Source organism: Anthonomus grandis, chromosome 14 (assembly GCF_022605725.1).
Source record: "Anthonomus grandis grandis chromosome 14, icAntGran1.3, whole genome shotgun sequence".
Lineage (NCBI taxonomy): Eukaryota > Metazoa > Arthropoda > Insecta > Coleoptera > Curculionidae > Anthonomus > Anthonomus grandis.
The window spans coordinates 20,737,480-20,761,562 of record NC_065559.1 but is presented as its reverse complement, the minus strand read 5'-3'; the positions used below and the strand labels follow the sequence as shown (position 1 = coordinate 20,761,562).

At 32.8% G+C, this 24,083-nt stretch overlaps 3 protein-coding genes across 4 annotated transcripts in view; 2 read left to right on the top strand and 1 right to left on the bottom strand.

Moving 5' to 3' along the window:
- Positions 1-24,083, bottom strand: part of LOC126744737 (oxytocin receptor-like) — a 504,438-nt gene that overhangs the window by 239,212 nt on the left and 241,143 nt on the right. The window lies entirely within an intron of this gene.
- The window catches only part of LOC126744740 (uncharacterized), a 270,706-nt gene that overhangs the window by 88,297 nt on the left and 158,326 nt on the right, over positions 1-24,083 (top strand). The window lies entirely within an intron of this gene.
- LOC126744734 (lysosomal acid glucosylceramidase-like) overlaps positions 1-24,083 on the top strand; it is a 77,711-nt gene that overhangs the window by 49,143 nt on the left and 4,485 nt on the right. Inside the window, exon 7 of the mRNA XM_050452268.1 lies at positions 17,294-17,571. Within this exon, the coding sequence (XP_050308225.1) occupies positions 17,294-17,571 (278 nt within the window). The remainder of the gene's footprint in view (positions 1-17,293; positions 17,572-24,083) is intronic.

Sequence of the window (24,083 nt, the reverse complement as noted above, 5' to 3'; positions counted from 1 at the left end):
GTAAAACAATTTTCTTATCGTCTATCTTCAGGACTACCTGCTTCAAGCTCATATCAAAATCGTTGGTGTTCATTATGTCCTAATGATTATCTTATCCTCAAGCTCAACTACCATCGCAGGATTTTCAAATGTGGCTTTTCTTGTGGTGAACGTGACGTTTGTCTCATCATGGACTTTTGTTCGAAGCCCCGTCGCTATTCGTAACTGCCATTTTAATTGACCAATTTTAGCTGCAGACTTTACTATATCAGATTTTACAGTTGTCCTTGTCACACTTGTATCGAGCAACATAGTGCGGAGGCTTCTATTCACACACGCGTCGACTAAAATACTATTGCTATGGTGCTAGAGCGTCGCGGCCCGAGCGATATTTACTTCTAGCATTACTGGAGCTTGCTAAATACAGGTAGACGATCTTCTTCGCATCGATCTGCTTTAGTTTATCGGATTGGCGGAAGTGGAACAAACGCCTTCTGGACAGTGTCTTATTAAATTCAAAAACGAAGTCTATTTTTCTCAAGGAAACCTCTTAATAATAAAAATTCAAAAATTATATAATCTGAGACTGAGATGAGATAACAAAGATTATATAATCTAAGACCATTGACTTTGTGTCCCTCCAATCTCTGAATTTTTAATGTCTTCTTGTGACCTGCCTTGCCACATTTCCAGTCCTCAACTTGCGGTCCTGGCAGATACGTTCACGGATTTCTCTAAGTAGTGTCGTATAGTAGTCCATTTTTTAGCTCAGCAGCTTTTAAATTCAACAATTTGAAATTATCACATACTTTAGATCGATTTATTTTAGTTCACTGTTTTTTTTACTCATATCCAGTTGACTGACGTCCAATTCACACCTTACATTTGCCACCAACGTCGCATTTATGGTTCGTTAGGTGTGAGTTAAAATACTACGTGTCCAAAATAGTCAACTGATTTAGTCACATAGCTACACTACACTATAAAACATGATCATTTACGACTATTAGGCCCGGTTGTATAAGCAGTGGTTCAACTTAAGTTCTACTAAACTGCAGTTCTTCGTTGAACATAGTTCAGAGGTTCGTATGTTGTTCCAGTACATGTTTAGTTAAACTAGGTCCTATTTAAAGTGTGTAATGGCCACATAAAAAAGAAGAAAAAGAAAAGAAGAACCTAACCTATTCATTAAAATTAATTTATTTATTTACTTATTTGTTTTTTGTCTGTTGCCTATAACGTGTTGTTTATTTAAAAGTGCTTTGTTTTGCCTTGCTGCTTGCCAAACCGTTTGGGTCTGCTTGAAAAAAATTAGGGCAAGCAATTTCTTTGTGAGAGAAGAAAAGGTTTTTATTAATTTACTAAAGGAATACAAAGAAAGCATAGAATGTAAGAAAACGGATCAGAACAATAATGAAATTAAAGCAGAGGCTTTGGAGAAAATTTGTTAGGAATTTAACAGTGTTCTCGAAGAGCCCCTTAGAACTGTAACCTTTCAAAAAAATTAATATGAAGATATAAAAAACAAAGCATAAATTTGTAACAATAACTGCAAGCGAGAGTGATATCCATGAAATATTAGGGAGCCAACTTACAGGTCTAACATCAAAATATGACATTAATGCTACTGCAGGTTTTTTTAACTTGTTTTAAATCATTTTCAATTCTTATTTAGATTGAAAGTAAAAATGCTGACGATATTCTATCCAAAATCTAAAAGTATTTTTAAAGTCTCTAAATAGTGTAATTGAACTAATACAAATCATCATAGTTGTCCGTAACAGATGAAATTTGTTCAGAAATTCTATTTACTATGAATCTTACAGCTGGCTTTCCAACCTTAATCTAGCCTTAAATTCTTTATCATCCCAAATGTTTAAATGATTCGATCTATCTCTGTACACCTGTGATGATCTAGGGTGTACAATTTTATTTACTTACTCCAGAAAATTTTCGTCATCCATACTATCTTCCCAAATAGGATCCATTTTCATATTTATGGTTTGTAAACTAAACCTAGGGTACCTAGTAACTAATAAATTAGCACCTCACCAAACAAAATAATTATTGAAAGGCGGCTGCATTTACATAAATAAAAAATATCAAAATGATACACTAAATATTAATTTAATCTCAAAAATTTGCTTGAACTCCCTTTAAACGCTCCAAATTGGACGTTCAAGATGAACTGCAGGTTATCGTTTAAACCAACATTGTACAACGGATTAATTCCGCTGAACCGGAGATCTTTATGAACTGTTGTTGAACACTTATTGTACAACAGGGCCTTAGAAACATTTATTTACACTAAATTTATTTACTATAAATTCATTTCCGATTTAAATATCTCGCCAATATTCCAAACTAATGTGAACTGAACTGTTAAGCGGCGACGCGGCTCCTTATATACTCGGCTGACCGTAAGATTCGCTGATCGTGTTCTATCGTGTGCCCACTTGTGTAATTTCGAGAGAATAGCTGGCATTCATGGCGTTCACAATGTCAAAAACAAAGGTAAGGACACAAAGTCACGGTCTCATCCAATCTATATAATTTCTTAAAAAAGGCTTAAAAGCTACACGTGTTTCGCTCCTGTCGGAGCATCATCAGGCCTAAAAAATACATTAAGATATTTTTCTAAAAGAACGCTTATAAAACTCATTACCTAGACCTACACAGATCACATTACAACTAACAACAAAAGAAAAGCTAGGTTAAGTTAACAATTTCCACCATAGATAAAAATTTATGCTTAAAATATTAAAAAGTAAAAATTTAAAATGTCACCAGTGGGGAACGATCCCGCAACCTTTAGATTCACAGGCGCGCGTCTAACCCATAGGCCACCAAGTAATATGATAAAACATGGGGAACACTCCGAACTATACTATTAAGTATGAATATAAGTAAACATCTTAACAATAAAAACCAAAAATATCTAAAAACGAAAAAGAAAAGACTTTTTTTTAAGACAGGTTGTTATAAATGAGGTGAGGTTCAAATGTGAAAATATCGTTCACACACACAAGGACAGGGCTCTTCTTAGCTTTAGTTATTTCCATTTTTTCTAACAAGTCCAGTTTTTTGCCTTTTGAACACTCATGCAAAATATCCGCTCCCTGAGTTAAAGAAAAACCATGTGAGGAGGCCAATAAATGATTCGCAAACGCCGATTTAGTTTCGATCATGTCAGTATCCCTATACCTGTCCACCAAACTTGTATGTTCCTTTATTCTGGTAGATTTTTTTTTTTTTTTTTTTTTTTTTTTAATATAATTAAATAGATTGGATGAGATCGTGACTTTGTTTTTGTTTTCGTTTGGTCTCTTAGAGAAAAATGGATGATACGTTTCTATTTGAAAATGCTAGTCAAGCTAAATTCATCCGCTATTACAAGAAGAACCTTATCGCAAGAAAAAATTTGTTGCTTAAAATATGGTTCCTTCAACAGTGCTTATTTCATCGATTAACACCGAAATTTATCAACTTAAGGTGCAACATACGAAACAACTCCTCTGACACAGCATTGGAAGTGGCCCGAAGAACTTGGCTGAGGGAGGAAGTCAAAACCCATTATAGAAGCTTGAATAAGGTGAATTCTGTACTAAAATACCTTTACTTTACGTTGAACTTATTCTTAACCCATTGGGAGTTTTGTACTTTAGATTCAGCACTTAGAGATGAGGTTCAAATATTTTCTAAAGACTCCTTTATTCGTTTAAACCGCAAATTAAATCACCTTAAGACATCTCAAGTTCAATCTTTAAGAAAAAATAATAATAATGTATACCGTAGGCAGCTAGGAGAATGTCACTTTCAATTTCATAAAAGGTACTTGAATTTAACAAATGTGGCTTTCACACCGGATGAGGAAAGTTTTTTGAATCTTAATTTAAAATATAACTTTTTTAAAAAGACTGACTTGCGCACGCGAGAGACTTTAGCTGTGGAGGCTGAGAATGTTTTGCAGACTACCGATATTCAAAATAAAAATATTTTGCGTGCTAAAATAATAAATTTTTTAAATTCTAATATTAACTCAAATTCTAATAAATCTAATTTTAATAATAAACATCTAACTTCTCTTAAAAATAAAATAAAGAATCACGATTTAATCCTTTCGAAAGCTGACAAGGGTAACTGCCTGATTATACTTAAGAGGGATGATTATATAGAGAAGGTTTTGGATTTTTTGGGTTCGGGTGACTTTGTTAATGTAAACAAAGATCCTACTAGCTCTTTTTTCTCCAAGGTAAAACAAACCCTTGATAGGTGTAATCTGACTTTAGAATTTTTTTATACTAGGAAAGAAAAATTATACCCTATGAATCCCAGAACTCCTCTCCTCTACGGCCTTCCTAAAATCCATAAACCCAATCTCCCCATTAGGCCAGTAGTATCGTTTGTAAACTCACCTTGTTACAACTTGTCGGCCTGGTTGAATACCACACTCAGAGATGTAACTGGTTTCAGAAGTACTTATTCCACAAAAAATTCAGTAGAGTTGACAAATTTTTTAAAAAATATCTGCATACCAGAGGGTTCAAAACTAATTTCTCTCGACGTTAAGAACTTATTTCCAAGCATTCCACCTGGTGATTGCCTTGATCTAGTCAGGTCCCTTTTGCTTAAGTCACCGCTTGACAGATTTATTGTTGATGATCTTTTAACACTCCTTAAGCTAGTACTTGATCAGAATTTTTTCGTTTTCAACAACAAGTTTTTTAGACAAGTTACTGGACTAGCAATGGGGTCTTGCCTCTCTCCTCTTCTCAGTGAGATTTTTATGCACCATTTGGAGAAAAAGATTGTTAATGGGAAGTTTGGTGCTTTTCTCACTGTATATAGGAGATACGTGGATGATATTTTTGTGGTATGGAATGGAAATGATCTGGAATTGGCGGATTTCCTCATTTCTATAAACTCTCTTCACGCAAATATCTCGTTTACCATTGAAGAAGAAAGAGATGGAAAGTTACCTTTTCTTGATGTTCTTATTTCAAAAAATACCAACAAACTTGAACTTGAGATCTACCGCAAACCCACCACTACGGACAATGTCATCCAATACTCCTCAAACTCCCCTTATTCCTACAAATTTGCCTCTTTTAATTCCCTTTTCTATCGCCTTTTCAACATCCCCCTTTCTAGAGAAGCTTTTCTTGATGAACTTAATATAATTAAACATATTGCTTTTAACAATGGTTTTCCACTTGATATAATTAATCGCCTTTATTCTAAATTTTTTAATAAATACAAACTTACTTACAACTTAATCCATCTTAATAATGAAAATAGTCACCTTTTTAGATCAATGTCATTTTTTTGGTAATATTTCTTTTCAGCTTGCAAAGTTTTTTAAGTCTACAAATCTTACAATTGCTTTTAAAACTACAAACAGTTTAAAAAGTCAGCTAGTTAGTACAATAGATAAGGCAGATTTTTTTTCAAAATCAGGGGTATATTTATTAAGATGTAATGACTGTAATGCCATTTACATAGGGCAATCGGGGAGAAAAATTTCTACCAGAATAAAGGAACATACAAGTTTGGTGGACAGGTATAGGGATACTGACATGATCAAAACTAAATCGGCGTTTGCGAATCATTTATTGGCCTCCTCATATGGTTTTTCTTTAACTCAGGGAGCGGATATTTTGCATGAGTGCTCAAAAGGCAAAAAACTGGACTTGTTAGAAAAGATGGAAATAACTAAAGCTAAGAAGAGCCCTGTCCTTGTGTGTGTGAACGATATTTTCACGTTTGAACCTCACCTCATTTATAACAACCTGTCTTAAAAAAAAGTCTTTTCTTTTTCGTTTTTAGATATTTTTGGTTTTTATTGTTAAGATGTTTACTTATATTCACACTTAATAGTATAGTTCGGAGTATTCCCCATGTTTTATCATGTTACTTGGTGGCCTATGGGTTAGACGCGCGCCTGTGAATCTAAAGTTTGCGGGATCGTTCCCCACTGGTGACATTTTAAATTTTTACTTTTTTATTTTTTAAGTATAAATTTTTATCTATGGTGGGAATTGTTAACTTAACCTAGCTTTTCTTTTGTTGTTAGTTGTAATGTGATCTGTGTAGGTCTAGGTAATGAGTTTTATAAGCGTTCTTTTAGAAAAATATCTTAATGTATTTTTTAGGCCTGATGATGCTCCGACAGAAGCGAAACACGTGTAGCTTTTAAGCCTTTTTTAAGAAATTATATAGATTGGATGAGACCGTGACTTTGTGTCCTTACCTTTGTTTTTGTTTTCGTTTGGTCTCTTAGAGAAAAATGGATGATACGTTTCTAATTGTTCACAATATCATTACAATAAAAACCTATAGTAGGAGAGCCAGCGACACTCGACCCTACGTCATCGGAAATTGTTTTATGAATAATAACAGTGCATAGCTTGGACACGGGCGAGTATGGAACACCCTTGTTGACCGGGCAAATCCTGTGCCAATTAGTGTAATTAATTAATGAAAAATACAAAAATCTTGATTCGTAACGTATTTAGGAATGAAATAAATAAGTACATGACATTAAAGGGGACAGGTGGCACTTTAGGGAAATATATGTGTGCCGCCCCCTTTCTTGTGCCGAACCCCTGTTGACCGAGCGCAAAGGGGTTGCTTGTAACTATCGTGCATAAAACATCATCAAGAATTTTGACAGTTTTTTTTTTAAATTGAAGCTTAGAATGGGCACATCAAGAATAATTATGTGTGCCATAGAAATTCGTGTGCCAAATGCGATGTTGACCGGTTTTTATCGGTCGACTTCAGCCCTATACCAAGATCATTGTAATTCAATCAACTCATTGAGTTCACACTTTTGCGATTAATTGCAAAGTATTTCTACCATTTAAATTGTATTTACATGGAAGCATGGAATGTTTCCACTTTTAAATAACTGAGTTTTGATAATTTGTTATATATTTATCTTTTTTTAAATCTCCGTTACGATCGCTTCTCATCTTCTCATTAAAAACAATTATCCTCGATCTCCCATTATCATAAACTTTTCGGAAATATAAGCTTGTACTTAAAAGTGAAATTTGCATAATTTGCAATAGAAATTCCGAAAATTGAAAGTTTTTAGCTAATTTCTATATACAGCAATATTTTAGAAATGCAAGTAACTGACGTATTATTTGATATTTTATTTTTTATGAAATTTTAGTTTTTAATTTTGTCACTGCATTTCATCGAAAAATAATTTTCTATGCTGAAACTCGTACAATTCCACGAATGAAATGAATTTATTTATTTAAGAGTACTTTTATTCATTGAAAAAACTTTTTCAAAAAAGTAGAGTTATTGAAGAATACTGCAATTAAATAAGAAAAATTTATTCAATTTTTTTGGAAGGTAATTTTGAGGACTTTTATTATTCAATTTTCTCAATGACTTTCATCAAAAAATAATTTTCTCTGCTAAAACTCGTACAATTGCACGAATAAAATCAATTTATTTATTTAAAAGTACTTTTATTTTATTCATTAAAAATACTTTTTTAATAAAGTAGATTCATGGTACAAAAATTAACGTCCCTCCAATAGATGTAGAACTGAAGTATAGCGGGTTAAGGACAGAAATCAAACCTCAAGATTTGAAATTACCCGACGACGTTTCGACGTTTATTTACATCTTTTTCAAGGCTGAAAAAGATACAATTGATACAAAATGGTGAAAGCAATAGTTATTAATATAATAGTTAAGAAACCACCAAACAAAAATACAAATACAACGGAGACCAAAGCATAAAAGTTAAAATTAAGGTGACTTACCAAATTTACATTAGAGGTTTACGTAACAATTAAAACCTAATAACATCTCCATCATACATACACCACAGATACTATTGTTATACATTGAAATATGCAGCACGACCATTAAGTAAAACCAAAAAACCCACAGTATAAATAAAATAAAATTGGCTTATATCACAGATTGATTCACAATAAATAAGGAAAGTTAAATACTTTACAGTTTGGATTTATACAGCTTTAAAATGTGATTATATTGTGTACTTAGGCCCTGAGTATCGGTTCGGTGATTAACAGAATTATGCAGTTAGATGTGTATCATTTCACTGATATTGCGTTTAAGATAGTGCCTCTCTCTATCAACTATGCTAACATCATCAAAATTGAAGTTATGCCCTGTGAAAAAGTGATGCTGTGCTAAAGCGTCACTTTTTTGTCGACTCTACAATCATATTGATGCTGATATAGTCTGTTCTTTAAATGCTGCCTAGTGATACCTATATAACACTGTTCACAATTACGACAAGGTATACGGTATACCAAACCTGAGCTCAACTCAAGGGGAGTACGATCTTTTAATTGGGAAAACAATACACTGCTTGAGTTTATGTTGTAAAAAGCCAGTTTAAAATTGTAATTTTTTTCACGGATATGTCGTTGGATTTTTTCTGAAAATGATTTTACATATGGAAATCTGAAATATTTTGATTCTTTATTCCTTACCAGTTATGTATCTGTTAAAAGTTTAAAATTATTGATAACTCTATTTACCAATGTTGTAGGGTAACTGTTATTTCTTAAAAAACTTTTAATTTTCATTGTATTAGATTCATGATACTTCGGGCTACTCAATTTATAAGATCTAAACAATAGGTTTTTAATTATTCCTATTTTGTTTGACATTGGATGTGACGATAGGTAATTAATTACTCTGCCTGAAGATGAAGGTTTTGTGTACCAATTAGTTGTTAAAGTCCCATCGGTGTTCCGTTCTACCATAATATCCAAAAATGGTATACAATTATTATTTTCTAATTCCATGGTAAACTTAAGCTTGTCATGATAATCATTAAAATGATTTAAAAGTTCATTTGTTTTGTTAGATGGGCACGCCAAAATTGTGTTATCAACATATATTTTAATAAAAGCTAATTTAAAAGGTAAATTAGGAACTATGTTAGTTAGGAGTTCGTTCATCACCAAATTTGCCAAAACTGGGCTGGCAGGGTTGCCCATAGCTGAACCATCCAGTTGTTGGTAGAACTGACCACCGAAAGAAAAATAACTGCTATCGAATAAATATTCAATAATTCTCAGCAAAAGACTTTTAGGTATATCTGTGTAAGCGGATATAGTGCCCCATTTATTTTTTATAATATTTAAAAGTAACGATTTAGGAGTATTTGTGAACAATGACGTAACATCCAAGGACACTAAAATATAATTTTCTGGTATTGACACACTTTGTGAGAATTCTACAAAATCAAAAGAATTTCTTATGTTAAAACAAAAAGTTGATGTAACTTGGTTTAGAATACCATGAACAAAGACAGCTAAATTATATGATGGAGAATCAATACAACTGACCACTGGTCTTAAGCTCAGGTTTGGTTTGTGTGTTTTCCGCAAACAATAAAGTTTAGGAAACACACTATTATTTGTGCGTAACTTTCTGAAGAATGACTCATTAATGTAATTGTTATCTAATAATTCTTTAGCGATTTTATTTGCTTGATTTTGAAGCCTCATAGTAGGATCAGAAATCCTTTATTATAGTGGGTATTGGGACCTTACCCCGATTTACAGGCAAAGAAAATTTAGGGCCAACACCTAGAATTTTTTTAACTTCATTCGATAAGTCAATATTCGTATAATTGTAAAGAAAATTATCATATTTACCTAGTTCAAACAATAATTGGCTACCACTAAGTGCAGTAATTTTTTTGATATTATTTTGTTTGATAGTTTTAAATATTTGTTTATATTGGTTAGTACATGTTTCATTAAAACTATTGTATATATGTGTAGGTAACAAGCTATATGCTTTGGTTTTAACAATGGTAAGTTCGTTTTCTAACTTAGTCAATTTCCAAACGTAATCTTAATTTCCAAATTTAGAACCCTTTTTTTAAAATTCAATAAAACATTGTCAACATAATTTATCTATCTTTAAACTGTTCAGACAATGCATATTATTTTTTATATGATTCGGAAATACCTGCTTAGTCATACATTGTAAAAGAAATATCCTGCGATTTTTAGTTACTACTAAACACTGACTTAGAAGGTGCTATTTTTTACTATAATTATTATACGTACTACTTATTTATTGTGAATCAATCTGTGATATAAGCCAATTTTATTTTATTTATACTGTGGGTTTTTTGGTTTTACTTAATGGTCGTGCTGCATATTTCAATGTATAACAATCGTATCTGTGGTGTATGTATGATGGAGATGTTATTAGGTTTTAATTGTTACGTAAACCTCTAATGTAAATTTGGTAAGTCACCTTATTTTTAACTTTTATGCTTTGGTCTCCGTTGTATTTGTGTTTTTGTTTGGTGGTTTCTTAACTATTATATTAGTAACTATTGCTTTCACCATTTTGTACCGATTGTATCTTTTTCAGCCTTGAAAAAGACGTAAATAAACGTCGAAACGTCGGCTAATTTCAAATCTTGAGGTTTGATTTCTGTCCTTAACCCGCTATACTTCACTTCTACAATAAAGTAGATTTATTGAAGAACACTGCAATTGAATCAATAACATGTATTGAATTTACTTAATTTTTTGGTAAGATAATGTTAGGAAGGAATTACATTTTTCAATTTTCTCAATACATTTTATCAAATAATAATTTTCTTTGCTAAAACTCATGAAATTTTACGAATGAAATTGTAATTTATTGACAAGTACTTTCACTCACTACAATAAATTTTCCCATTATTTCCATTTAATTCACCGTTCTTTAAAAATCCTTAAAAAAAATTTTCAGGATTTCAAGCTTCGATATGCATCGCAAGTGCCATTTGATTAATGCACATGCGCAAATGAATCCGTTCACGATTTACAACTCTAACTTCAGTGAATGATAAGAATAAGTGACTTCAATTTTCGATAAATTGATCACTCATGCATTATTAACATAATTAAAAAAAATACTACAAAATTTCAAAAAAGAATTCAAGATTCACTGTTTTACCTCCAATTAAATTACTGCAGTAATCATTAATGAAATATAGTTTCATACAACCTGTAGATGGTATGAACATTTATCTACTTACAACAGGTTTCTCCCCGCAAGAAGTTTTGAATTCTTAATCTTTCCATCTACTTTTGATGACACAAGCCTTTTGGTAGCACTCTCTGTCATATCCATAATTTTCCCTTGATTTCTCGGAAAATTGTAGACCTCCGTATTTAATTTTGTTTTCTTGCGAAATGCTATTGCGTTACGACACCTTTCAAATGAAATATCCGTGAATGGTTTGACATTCGTGGATTTTCCGCAAATAAAATACTTCATGGCTCGAAGGAAATGTTTTATTTCCGATTGCCAACGATAAACAATTTCTTCTCCTGTACCTTGCGCCTGCTTGAGCCAAACTGCGTCTCCGCTCTAGCAGCTGCTGGCTTAGGCACCCAATTCGACACGCTCATTATACACGGATAGGGCCAAAATTCTATAGAATCCTGTTCTAGGAATGTACAGTGTCCTGAAGAAAAAACGGACAAAGTTTCTGTTTTCTGCTATGTAGAGTACCCAAAATAAGTCGTAAAGATCTTGGTATTGGGCTGAAGTCGACCTATAAAAGCCGGTCAACATCGCATTTGGCACAGGAATTTCCACGGCACACATAATTATTCCGGATGTGCACATTCTAAGCTTCAATTTAAAAAAAAAATCAAATTTCTTGATGATGTAAGCACAATAGTTATAAGCAACCCCTTTGCGCTCGGTCAACAGGGGTTCGGCACACATATATTTCCTTAAAGTGCCACCTGTCCCCTTCAATGTCATGTACTTATTTATTTCATTCCTAAATACATTACAAATCAAGATTTTCGTATTTTTCATTAATTAATTATACTAATTGGCTTCATATTCGCCCGTGTCCAAGCTATGCACTGTTATTATTGTTATTATTATGTCACTATTATTATTCATAATACAATTCCCGATGAGGTATAGTTAGAAAAGTTTATAAAGAACCGGTGACATCAACAGGCGGCAAAATCCGCGCATCTCGTTATTCTATCGATCGGGTCAGATGACTATGTCGAGGTCTGAAGACAGTGGAAGCGGCACACTTGTTGAAATTATTAATATATATTTGTACTAGAGTTTAAATAGCCCTAGATTTTTAGTAGGTATAGCTAGCGATATTATAAGTGCGTTTGATTTAGTTGAAATACCAACTAAGAATGCATATACTTGAATTTAATTGCTCTGAGATTCGTTTAAAAAAATGTAGATAAATTAAAATTATATTTTTTAGCATTGTGATGTGCCCATAAAAAATCTAATAAAAAATAGTTTTACTTACAGGAGGATGCAGTTCGCTAATTATTTTTAAAACAGGACTTCAAATAGGTAGCTGAAAATTATACTTTATTCGCATTTTTTTTTAAGGATCAGGAATTTTAAACGACTTGTGTAAAGAAACAAATTGGTATAAGCTTAAAGTTTTATTTCATTATTTTACATATTACATATTGTTAGGAATTCCTTGCTCCAAAATCGAATAATATTTTCCTAAGGTTTAAGAATTTGTTATGATGAGTAAGCACTTTGCCAATTTCGAGGCCTAGCCCGCGATCGGTCGGATGAACGACGGCATTCTGAGCGGTCGTTTTCATGCGCTCGTGTTAAAGCTGGCAAAGCTCTCTTAAAATCTAATTTCTTTTAAAGTAACCAGTGCCTTACAAAATAAATTTATCTAAAGTAAAGAAGTGACTATTATTCCTAGTTGGTGCTGTGTACTTTCTGTGGACTCTATTAGCTAATTATTCTTTTTCTAACATCAGATACGGTGCTATGTTATTGCAGATTAAAAATGGAAATCGCTGTGTTATAGGATACTTTAGCAAAAGAACTACAAAATATGAAGAGAATTACCACTCTTACGAATTAGAAACCCTTGCAGTTGTGAATGCTCTTAGATTTTTTCGAGTTTATTTATTGGGAATCCAATTTACATTAGTCACAGACTGTAATGCTATCAAATCTACAGCCAACAAAAAGGATATTTTACCACGAGTTGGTGGTCTTATATGCGAGACTTTAACTTTTCTATTGTCTATCGAAAGGGAAGTTCATTACCACATGTCGATTTTCTAAGTCAAAATCCTGTAGTTTGTCGTATCAACATTCATGAAAACTGGATCTATGTTGAGCAAAGAGGAGACGCTGAAATTAATCAACTTATTAAAGATGCTGAAAATGGACGACTTGATAAAACAAGATATATGGTAAAGAATGGAATTCTGTATTATGTCAATAATACACCTGAAGGGTCATTCTCAAGACCTTATGTTCCAAAACAAAGTCGACTTGAATTATTACGAATATTTCACGATGAACAATGTCATGTCGGTTCTGAAAAGACAACTGATTCCATTTTAAAGCATTTTTGGTTCCCAGGCCTGCGGGCTTTTGTAAAAAAATATATTCGGCATTGCTTGGTGTGTGCAATCAAGAAGACTCGCACTGGTCCACTAGAAGGTCATATAGTTAATGTTGAAAAGCCTAAAGCACCTATGCAAGTACTACATGCTGATTGTCTAGAGCCTCTAGAGAAAACAGCAAATGGATACAAACACATACTCGTATTGATCGATGCATTTACAAAGTATTGTGTACTTCAGCCATTAAAGACAGTGAAAGCTGATGAAACTAGACTTGCAATAGAGTCTTTTATTGCCCTGTTTGGTACTCCAAAACAAATTATTATGGACGCAGGTACAAATTTCAAAAACTTAAGCCTTCCAAGCTATTTGGATTCCCTGTATATCGACTATCATTTTACGACACCAGATATCCATCGATCCAACGGCCAAGTAGAGCGATATATGCGGACTATAATGAACCTAATACGTATAGAGACAAAGGTAAATACTGATTGGTCCAAAACATTGTCGAAAATTCAATTAGTACTTAATACAACAATGCAAAAGGCCACACAAACGTCTCTTTTAAAGGCATTGATCGGAATTGATTCATCTACCCCACTCATACAAAGTCTACTAAAAAACTTAGATTGTGACTTATACCCTATTCGCAATTTGGAACTAGACAGAAAAAGAATTACTGACCATTTAATTCAAACACGAAGTGCTAAGATTAATGCGAATGAAAGGCGTAAACAAGGAGTGACTTTTGAAAAAGGTGCCTTTGTGTTAATGCATCGTGATGAAAAAATGCACCAAGGTAAACTTCAGTATGAGTTCCAAGGACCTTTTGAAGTTATGGGTATTACCCCAGAAGGTCGTTATGAGCTAAGACGTGTTGGAAAATCTACGATTACAAAAGCTGCTGGAGAAAAGTTAAGGAGATGGCCGAATGACTGGTCTTTGACAATGGACATGCGTGATTTACTTGAAATGTTGGAAAGTAATGAATTAGGGTATGTTAAATTAAATTGCCATGTTAGGAATTTAATATTGTCGGTGTTTGTGACTAATTATTATTGTTATGGCTGTGTATGTAGTTGTAGTATGTAGTAAAAAAAAAAAAAAAAAAAAAAACAAAAAAAAAAAAGTTGGTTTTAAATAAAATTGTTGGCTTTTCTTTGCACTAATGTTACTGTGTTGAAAGCTTGTACGCTTTGCACGAATGTTGTTGTGTTGAAAGCTTGTACGCTTTGCACGTATGTTTTTGTGTTGAAAGCTTGTACGCTTTGCACGTATATTGTTGTGTTGAAAGCTTGTACGCTTTGCACGAATGTTTTTGTGTTGAAAGCTTGTACGCTTTGCACGTATGTTGTTGTGTTGAAAGCTTGTACGCTTTGCACGAATGTTTTTGTGTTGAAAGCTTGTACGCTTTGCACGAATGTTTTTGTGTTGAAAGCTTGTACGCTTTGCACGTATGTTGTTGTGTTGAAAGCTTGTACGCTTTGCACGAATGTTTTTGTGTTGAAAGCTTGTACGCTTTGCACGTATGTTGTTGTGTTGAAAGCTTGTACGCTTTGCACGTAGATTGTTGTGTTGAAAGCTTGTACGCTTTGCACGTATATTGTTGTGTTGAAAGCTTGTATGTTTTGCACGTATGTTGTGTTGAAAGCTTGTACGCTTTGCACGTATGTCATTGTGTTGAAAGCTTGTACGCTTGCACGTATGTCGTTGTGTTGAAAACTTGTATGACTGGTGTATAGAAGCATATACGCTTTAGATTTTATTATACTGAAAGTATAAACGCTGTGCATTAAAATTTGGTTCTGCTTTGGTGCGGTTACGTTTAAAGTTTGTTATCTGCTTAGTGCATGTTGTTCTGTCATGTAGAACTGAATAAAAGGTAAATGGGTGGTTTTTGTAAATTGCAGAGATACTGACAAAACACCAAATGAAGAAGAGAAAAGTGGTGAGGATTTCGAAACTGAAAGCAAGTAACTTCGAGATCGAAGTCCTGCTCAGGTTGGCCGTGTTAGGAATTCCTTGCTCCAAAATCGAATAATATTTTCCTAAGGTTTAAGAATTTGTTATGATGAGTAAGCACTTTGCCAATTTCGAGGCCTAGCCCGCGATCGGTCGGATGAACGACGGCATTCTGAGCGGTCGTTTTCATGCGCTCGTGTTAAAGCTGGCAAAGCTCTCTTAAAATCTAATTTCTTTTAAAGTAACCAGTGCCTTACAAAATAAATTTATCTAAAGTAAAGAAGTGACTATTATTCCTAGTTGGTGTTGTGTACTTTCTGTGGACTCTATTAGCTAATTATTCTTTTTCTAACAATATTTTTATTCACTATCAGATAGTGTATTACAACCTAAATCAGATTCATCCGATGAAGACCATTCGATCTCTTCATCAGATGAGCCTGTATTTACTGTAAATTTTAAAGAATCCAATGCTTCATCAAAAAGGTGATGACTTTTAAAATATTGTTTTTCTATGTTGTCTATATGGTTGCAAATATTTATCCACTCCTCATTCGAAATTTCCGCAAATTTCTGCCTTGTCAAAGTTTCGACATCCGCCAATTTAAAAGTGGAATTTCTGCTTGCCACCCAATTCTTAACAGTTGCCCAAATTTTTTCTATCGGATTAAGCTCTGGGTGGTATGGAGGCAAACGTAACACAATGTGTCCATGCTTTTCCATTAAGTCGTCCAACTTGGTTTCTACAGGATACTTTTTTTTATTTTCAGACACTATTTCATATAACTCTAACGTACGTTGTCTCAAATAATTATATACTATTATTGTAAGTTATCAATAAAAATTAAAATTTGAAAACATCCTACAATAAAATATAAATTTATATTGTTCACTTACCTAACATTTTTCAAAGGAATAGTAATTCCTTGCTCTGCTTCTTTTTTCATAAAAGCTGCCACGTTAGAAATAATCTCTCTCCCTTGGCTGTGAATTATTTGTCCTTGTTTGCCTACTTTCTTAGGTGACATCTAAAAAAAATTAGAAAGTCAAAAATTAATATACACATGCACACTCTAGGCTGTACATATATACCTAGAAGTTAAATACCTATTATTTTGTCACTTAAAATCAAAGTATATTTTTAATAATATAATTTTTAAAAGTAATTAATTTTTATTTATTTTTTTAAATTATTAGACAATTGAATAATTTAAACCCTATTTTACTTACCTTTTACAATAAAAATCGGATAGTCTAACTAAAAAAACTATAGTCTATTTCACTATTATACTTCAAAAAAAAACACACAACAGATTTTAAATGCCTTATAACACGTTTAACTCACTTCCCGTACGAGACGACACTGAGTAGGCCTTCAGGCTACGTCATAGGCTTTAAATCCCCGGCAGGTACAAAGAAACGAAGTACGGCGGCTGCTTTGTTCTTGCGGTTTCTTTAATAAGAAGCGAGAGAAAATATATTCCGGTCGTCTTTTCTCTCTGCCACCAGATTTTCTATCGATTTTGTGTTGAAAAATGGGTTTGTGCGCATATTGAGCAGCCGGTTCTTTATAAACTTTTCTACCTATAGAGTCGAGTGTCGCTGGCTCTTAGAATACTAAAAGAATACTGAGCAAAACGAAACCCTGTCACTAAATATTTCAATATTAGGCATTACTTTTAGACACATCCAAATACAGATCGCATTAGTATAGTTTCGAGTAAGATTCCTTTTTAACACTAGAGTTAACGCAAATAATCAAATTTAATATAGAAATATATTTCCAAGCTTTCACATATTAAATAGAATTGTAATTTATTTTATAAATTCCTTTTTATAAAATAAATTACAATCAAACCTTTACTGAATAATAATAAATAGCAAAATAAATATTGACACTCCTCTATTCTTAATCTGTCGATTCATTATCTAAATGAACTTTCTAATTTCAGGACTTAAGATATGGCCTTAGCGGATGGGTTGACTGGAATATTGCCCTTGACGAGGAAGGTGGGCCCAATTACGTCAATAACAATGTTGATTCTCCTATTATAATAAATAGCACTGCCGATGAATTTTATAAACAACCAATGTTTTACGCCCTCGGTCATTTCTCTAAATTTCTGATCTCTAATTCGATTAGAATTGATGTTGAAGTATTTGGAAAAGATCTAGACAGCTTGGGGTTTTTAAGGCCCGATGGAAAAGTTGCTTTAATTATAAGAAACAGGTATGTAATATAACCAACCAGTAATAAACACATAAACTAACCGTTTTCTTACAAAATCTGTAATATTAAATTCTTTCTTGTTAATTTGAAGGGGGAATTTCTGAACCGATCTTAAATAGCTTCCTTTTTAAAATTACCTAACAGAGTGCTTAGCTTTTAATTTATTTTCAGCTTTTAATACAGTTTTTAGGAATGCTTTAGATTACTTAGTTTTATCACAGGATATTATGCAAGCTTTAACCCTTCCTTTATTTCTTAGTTTTTTCTATGCCAGAATCAATGTTTTAGCTCAAAAAACTCATTTTTACACACCTGAGAAAATTCCAATAAAAAAAAAGTTTTAGGCTTTTACAAAACATGAAAAAATAAAAAAAAGAAATAAAAGAACTAAAAAAAGCATCTTATGTGATTCAAAAACGAAACGTTTAAATAAAATTTAAATAATGGAAAACCTGATTTTAAAACTACCCCATGTATTATAATTTTTTTTATGCAACTAATTTTGGGGTTCAAAAAAGTAACATTTTTCATTCATTTTAATGTTTTTTATAATATTTTTGATACATTTCATCATATTTTTTATGTAACTTATAATAAATATTTTTATAGAGTGCTTTCATTTCAAAACAATTCACCCTTAATAACTTTCTTAAAAAACAAAAAAAAAAAAAAAAATCAAATTAGATATATAGGGGGACGTTTAATTATGCATTTACTGAAGTTCTGTCAATCACCTCCTCACCTCCAGCTAACCTCACTTTAATATGTCAAATATGAACCCCCATCGTGTGATACATCATAGTAAGCAGCGTAAAATTCTCTATTCAACGGTACCAAAAAAAAATAAAATAAATCGGTAAATGTGTAAGCAAAAGCTAAAATGTCTAGAAATAATGAACATTTTATTTACGCCAAACTTTGATGAATACTTTTAGTGTGGTAAGCTACATCATTTTAAAATTCTTACATTTTTTATATAATATATATCTATATTTTTTATATAATGTATATAATATATATACAATATAATAGATCATCAAAAAAAATACAAGCAATTTAGAAGTTAAAATGTGTGGTAACAAACAGTACATTTAGGCGTAGCCGATCGAGAGTTCTAGCCGTGACACTGGTTTCGTGGCGTCAAAATTGAAGCCGAGATTTGGTGGCGCACGCCGTACAGTGGAACGACTAAGTGGAGATACCGCGGGACCTAATAATTTTTACATTTTACAAGATAATAATTTTTTTTATTATTACGTATTTTTAGGTATATGATAAATGTTTTAAATATTTTTTTTATTGTAAAAATATACATAAACGGTGTTTCAAATTCGTCTACCCTCAAAATACGAAAATGGATAATTTACCCCAAAGTTGCACATAATTTACTTGTAAAAGAATATGCCATATAAAAAAATATATATATTATATTTTATGTGGTTTTGAAGATTATTGAAAAAAAAAAACAAATTTTCAAAAACTTATTCTTGAGACTTTTGTGGGTTATCTTGGTTGCTATGGGAAAGTTTTTGCATTGCTGTATCACTCTTTCGTGAAAATGTTAATGCCGAAAACAAAATTAGGTAGGTACCTACGCCAAATTTTTGTTGCTTATTTAAAAAATCGAAAATTTTAATGATTCCGAAGATAATCAAAAAAAACCAAAAAAAAATTTAAAATCCATTTTAATTTTTTCTGAACTTAAACAGGAATGCAGTAAGAGGTAGGCATTATTCTAAATAAAATTAAGATTGTAAAATGTAAGCTAAAAATAAAATTGTTAATTTACCCACCTAATTTAAATACCGAATTTTTATTCTTTTTAAAACTCAAAGCGAGTATCACAATAGTTTGGTAGTTTAAAATTTTAAATGCGTAATTTTACTATAAACTACAATAATAACTGCAGTAAAATATTATTTCGAATCAACGCACAATATGTGATCCAGCGCGGAATTTTTGCCATCGCGATGCGGTCGTCGCCTCGCATGATTTCGGCTTCTGTTGTGAGGTATCGATGGAAGCGGGGATAAGTGTCCAGGCTAGAACTATCGACTGGCTACGATTTAGGTCAAGCAAATTATTTATTTTTTTATGTAAAGAATGTATACCGTTATTTGCGAGAAAAAAGAGTATCTCAAAATTTTTTGCAAAAATCTTTGCAGTCTTATAACTTTGTATGTGTATTTATTTCACTTATATTTTTTGCAAAACCTACCTAATAGGTACAAAAAACACTGCAATACCTTACTTTTTTAAGGCGTTTAAAAAGCAGGCGATTTATTATTGTTAAAACTGTCAGTTTGACGCGTGCAATTTTTCAATTTTAGTTAAAACAGTGCGTTAATAAAATGGTGTATACGCTAGCCGCAAGAATAGAAATAATTTTCCTTTATGGAGCTCAAGATCGGTGTGCTCGCAGAACTGCGAGAGCAAAATTTGAAGAGACGGGATCGATTTGCAATAAGAAAAAATATGAAAATAGAGTTGTCGATGAAGCATGCCAAGTTGAAGTACTAGGACAATTTGCTATGGATCTAACTTTGTCTATGCCAAAGGCCGAAAAACTAATAAATATTTCCACTGGTTCCATACATAAAGTTTAAAAAAAAAATAAGTTCTTTCCTTATAAAATTCATATTCTTCATGAACTCGAAGAAGACGATTTTGATAGGAGAATTCAATTTTGTGAAGTGATGTGCTAGCGAATTGACGACGATCCCCATTTATTGAAGAACATTTGCTTCAGCCGTCGACCTTTTTTTTAAATGGCCTGGTGAACAGACATAACTGTAGATACTGGGATAATGAAAATCCGCATGTTTTTCAGGTAGGCCACACCCAATATCCCCAAAAAATTAATGTTTGTGCAGGAATTTATGGGAATGAAATAATCGGGCCATTTTTTTTGGAAGAAAATTTGACTGGCGAAATTTATTTAAGCCTTTTAGAAAATGCAATATACCCCCTTCCATCATCTAATCTATGGAAAATCAAGATCAACATGGTGCTATATTATTGAATGAAAATAATATACATTTTCAGCAGGATGGAGCTCCCGCGCACTACACTTTGGTAGTTCGAGAGTGGCTTGATGAAAATTTTCGAGAAAAGTGGATTGGCAGACGTGGTGCAATCGAATGGCCTGCGCGGTCTCCGGACCTAACCGGATGCTACTTCGGTTGAGGCTCGGAGTTTATCTATATTATTATGCCGATTTGCATAAATTTTATTTTTTGTGTCTTACCATACAAAGGAGTCTCAAATACTTAAATCCGGTGACCTCGGGGGCCATCCGATTGGACTGTATATGCCAATCCAGCGTCTACCAAAATGAGCACCTAAATATTTTCTAACTACCCTTGAATTATTAGCGGGTGCTTCATCATACCTTTCTTGCAAAATCCGGATCTTCGTTAGATTTTATTAAAAACTAATAAGAAAATTCAAATCATTTAAGTTGATCGTCAGAATGCAATTCTCGAACGATATTTACCTTATATGGTTTAAATTTGCTTATTTTTAATTTTTTGCACTTATTTTTGAGACTCTGAATTGAATTTTAACCTAAATACCGTAGCCCGAGATGGCTGACATTTTTCTGAACACCTAATAAAATCTTTTTAATTTTTTAACAAAATAAGATAAGTGGATTCTTTACATGTTTAAGTATGGATTTTTCTGATTTTTGAAGCTAAATTTTACTAAAGATTAGGTTGTGATACATCAATGCATTCGGAAAAAATGCAAAAATTTGACGTTAGAATATCAAGGGTGTTGCATTAAAAAAATATCAAGTTTGTGCCCAATCTCAAAACCAGTGCTCTACAAATTTTTTTAATTCCGCCACTGACTTTTAAGTAAAAATATCTATTATAAGCAGTTTTCATTTTTTTCCTATTTTATAGAGGGCCTGAGAAATAATTACAACAACATACATCTCAAAAAGTGAAGATTTTCGTTTTCGCCCTGTATTTCAGGAACAAAAGTAGTTGGAATATTTCTGCTTGTGGCTTCAAAAGTTTTAGAAAAAATTTACATAGGGTCGCTAAAGCTATATCTTAAAAAATTACAGAGGTACAGTGCAATCTTATCCAAAATGGGACACAGTGTACATTACTTTCATTCTACAAGATATGCATGTTGTGACTTTCTAGCCCTTGTGGCGTTTGACAGACTACTAAATAAATTTAATTGACTGTATTTCTTAAAACGGACCGCCCTTAAAACTTGTCACGCCACCTAATCCTTCTATTGGTCCATTATATATCGCCTGACTGGCATTGTTTTATGCCCGTGTGCAAATAAACTATATCGGTCAGTTAATTCAGTAGTCTCCTAGACGCCACATGTTCGTTTGTGTTAGAAATCGTGTGATCTGATATGGCCGATCCGTCGAAAAGAATTCGTTTTGCGAATAATAAGTTTAAAGAAACTGTTCTACAGTGGTATAATGTTGATAGTGATGTTGACAGTGCGCCAGAAGATGAAGTAATTGAAACTGAACACGACACGGCTTCTGACTTTTTTGAAGAAGACTGTAATAAAAGTAATAGTGATGAAGACAAAAATACTGCTGATTCTGAAGTTATGGAAGGAAAAAAATATATTTTTACGGAAAAAACCGTTTCAGGTGGTGCACTAGTGAGGTAATTCGTTCGTAAAAAAACACAACATAGTCATGAAGGTTCTAACTGTAAAGTGAAGAGCTCGCGACCTAGATAACAGCGCAAGTACTATCTCGGTATAGAACCTATTTTAGAACAGATAATTATATGGACAAATCACAAACTCTTCCATCATAAAAATATAACTCGAACCATGAAAATATAAAAACAATTTTTGCTACCGATGAATCGAGCAGAGAGGTATTCCGGGCAGCAATGAGCCAAAATAGATTTGCAGTTCTAGTAGCTGCTCTGAGATTTGATAACCCTGAGATAAGAATTTATCGTAAGGAAGAAGACCCAACAGCAGCAATTTCAGAAATTTTTACGAAGTTCATTAAAAACTGTCAAGACTGTTATGGTATGGGAGAATCAATCACAATTGATGAGATGCTCTTTAGTTTTAGGGGCAGAACTCATTTCAAAATGTACATGCCAGCCAAACCCTGTAAATATGGCATTAAGCTTAAGTGTCTCACTGATGCTAGGATGAGTTATCTTTGTTATGTTTATATTTACTGTGGGAAAGGATCCGATGAATTTGGACTAAGTGTAGAAGAACAGAAGTTGTCTAAACTGGCCCAGGCTGCTATACGCCTCGCTAAACCTTTTTTTGGGAGCAATCGGAATATAACAGCTGATAATTGGTTTATCCCTATGGAGCTTGTAGAGGTTTTGCTTAAAAATAAACTTACCTACGTCGGAACAGTTAGGAAAAATAAAAGAGAAATTCCAAGGTAGTTCTTGCCGAACAAAAAGAGACAATTAGGATCATCATTATACGGATTTCGAGAAGAGGTCACCATGGTTTCCCATGTGAGTAAGCCTGGAAAATCAGTAGTCTTAGTTTCTTCGATGCACGATAAGGAATGTACTGATCCGGAAACAAGAGAGGTTTAGATACAATTGACGAAAAGTATTCTAAAAGTTCTTCAAGTCGACGCACCCGTAGATGGCCGCTTGCGATATTCTTTCGTATACTTGACATTTCTGTAATAAATTCATATATTTTACATCAATGTTTTAAGGATATCGTAGCAGTACAGAAAAAATCAGTGTTTGCAAAAGAAGTAGCTGACTTAGTTCAAGAAAACATGGAGAGGCGCCAGAAAAATCCTCGAGTACCTCGCGATATACGCAGCACTATTAGTAGAATTTTGGGAATACCGGAAGTAGATCAACTACAAGCAGAAGAGGATCTAGTGCTTCAAAAACGCAAGGGATGTTAGTTATGTCCACGAGCAAAACACCGTATGACAAAATATTTATGTGTGCAGTGTAAACATGCAATTTGCTTACAATGTTCGAAACGATTATGTGATATGTGTATAAACAAACGAAATATTTAGCTTTTGCTACAAGGCAACTTGTTTAGGTTTTAATTGATTTTTAAGTTGGATTATATGTATAATATACTACTTTTTTAACAAAGTTCTCCAAAAATATTACAATATTTTCACCTTTTTTGTATCGGCCGAATTTAAATTTTCTTTAGAGTAAATATTGTGTTTAAGTTTATTACTATTACTATAATTGCATTAAGTATAGTTATTTTGAGTAGAAGTAAGCTAATTTGTCACTACAAATTTCTAAAAATAAAGTTAAAAAAAAAACGAGCGTCATTTTTTTATTTTTGATAAGTAGTCTCTCAGGCAGGACATATGGCTGTTTATGCAAAAAATTCTCACATGGTGGGGTAAGGGTCAAGATGACACTCATTTTGTGAAACACCGTCCGTGCTTTTCCTATACGACATTTTATTTCTTATGCACCCTCCCATTGTTTATTTATGATGGTTCCAGGTAGCTATGGTGTTAAACACGTTTAATTCGAGTTCAATTCGAC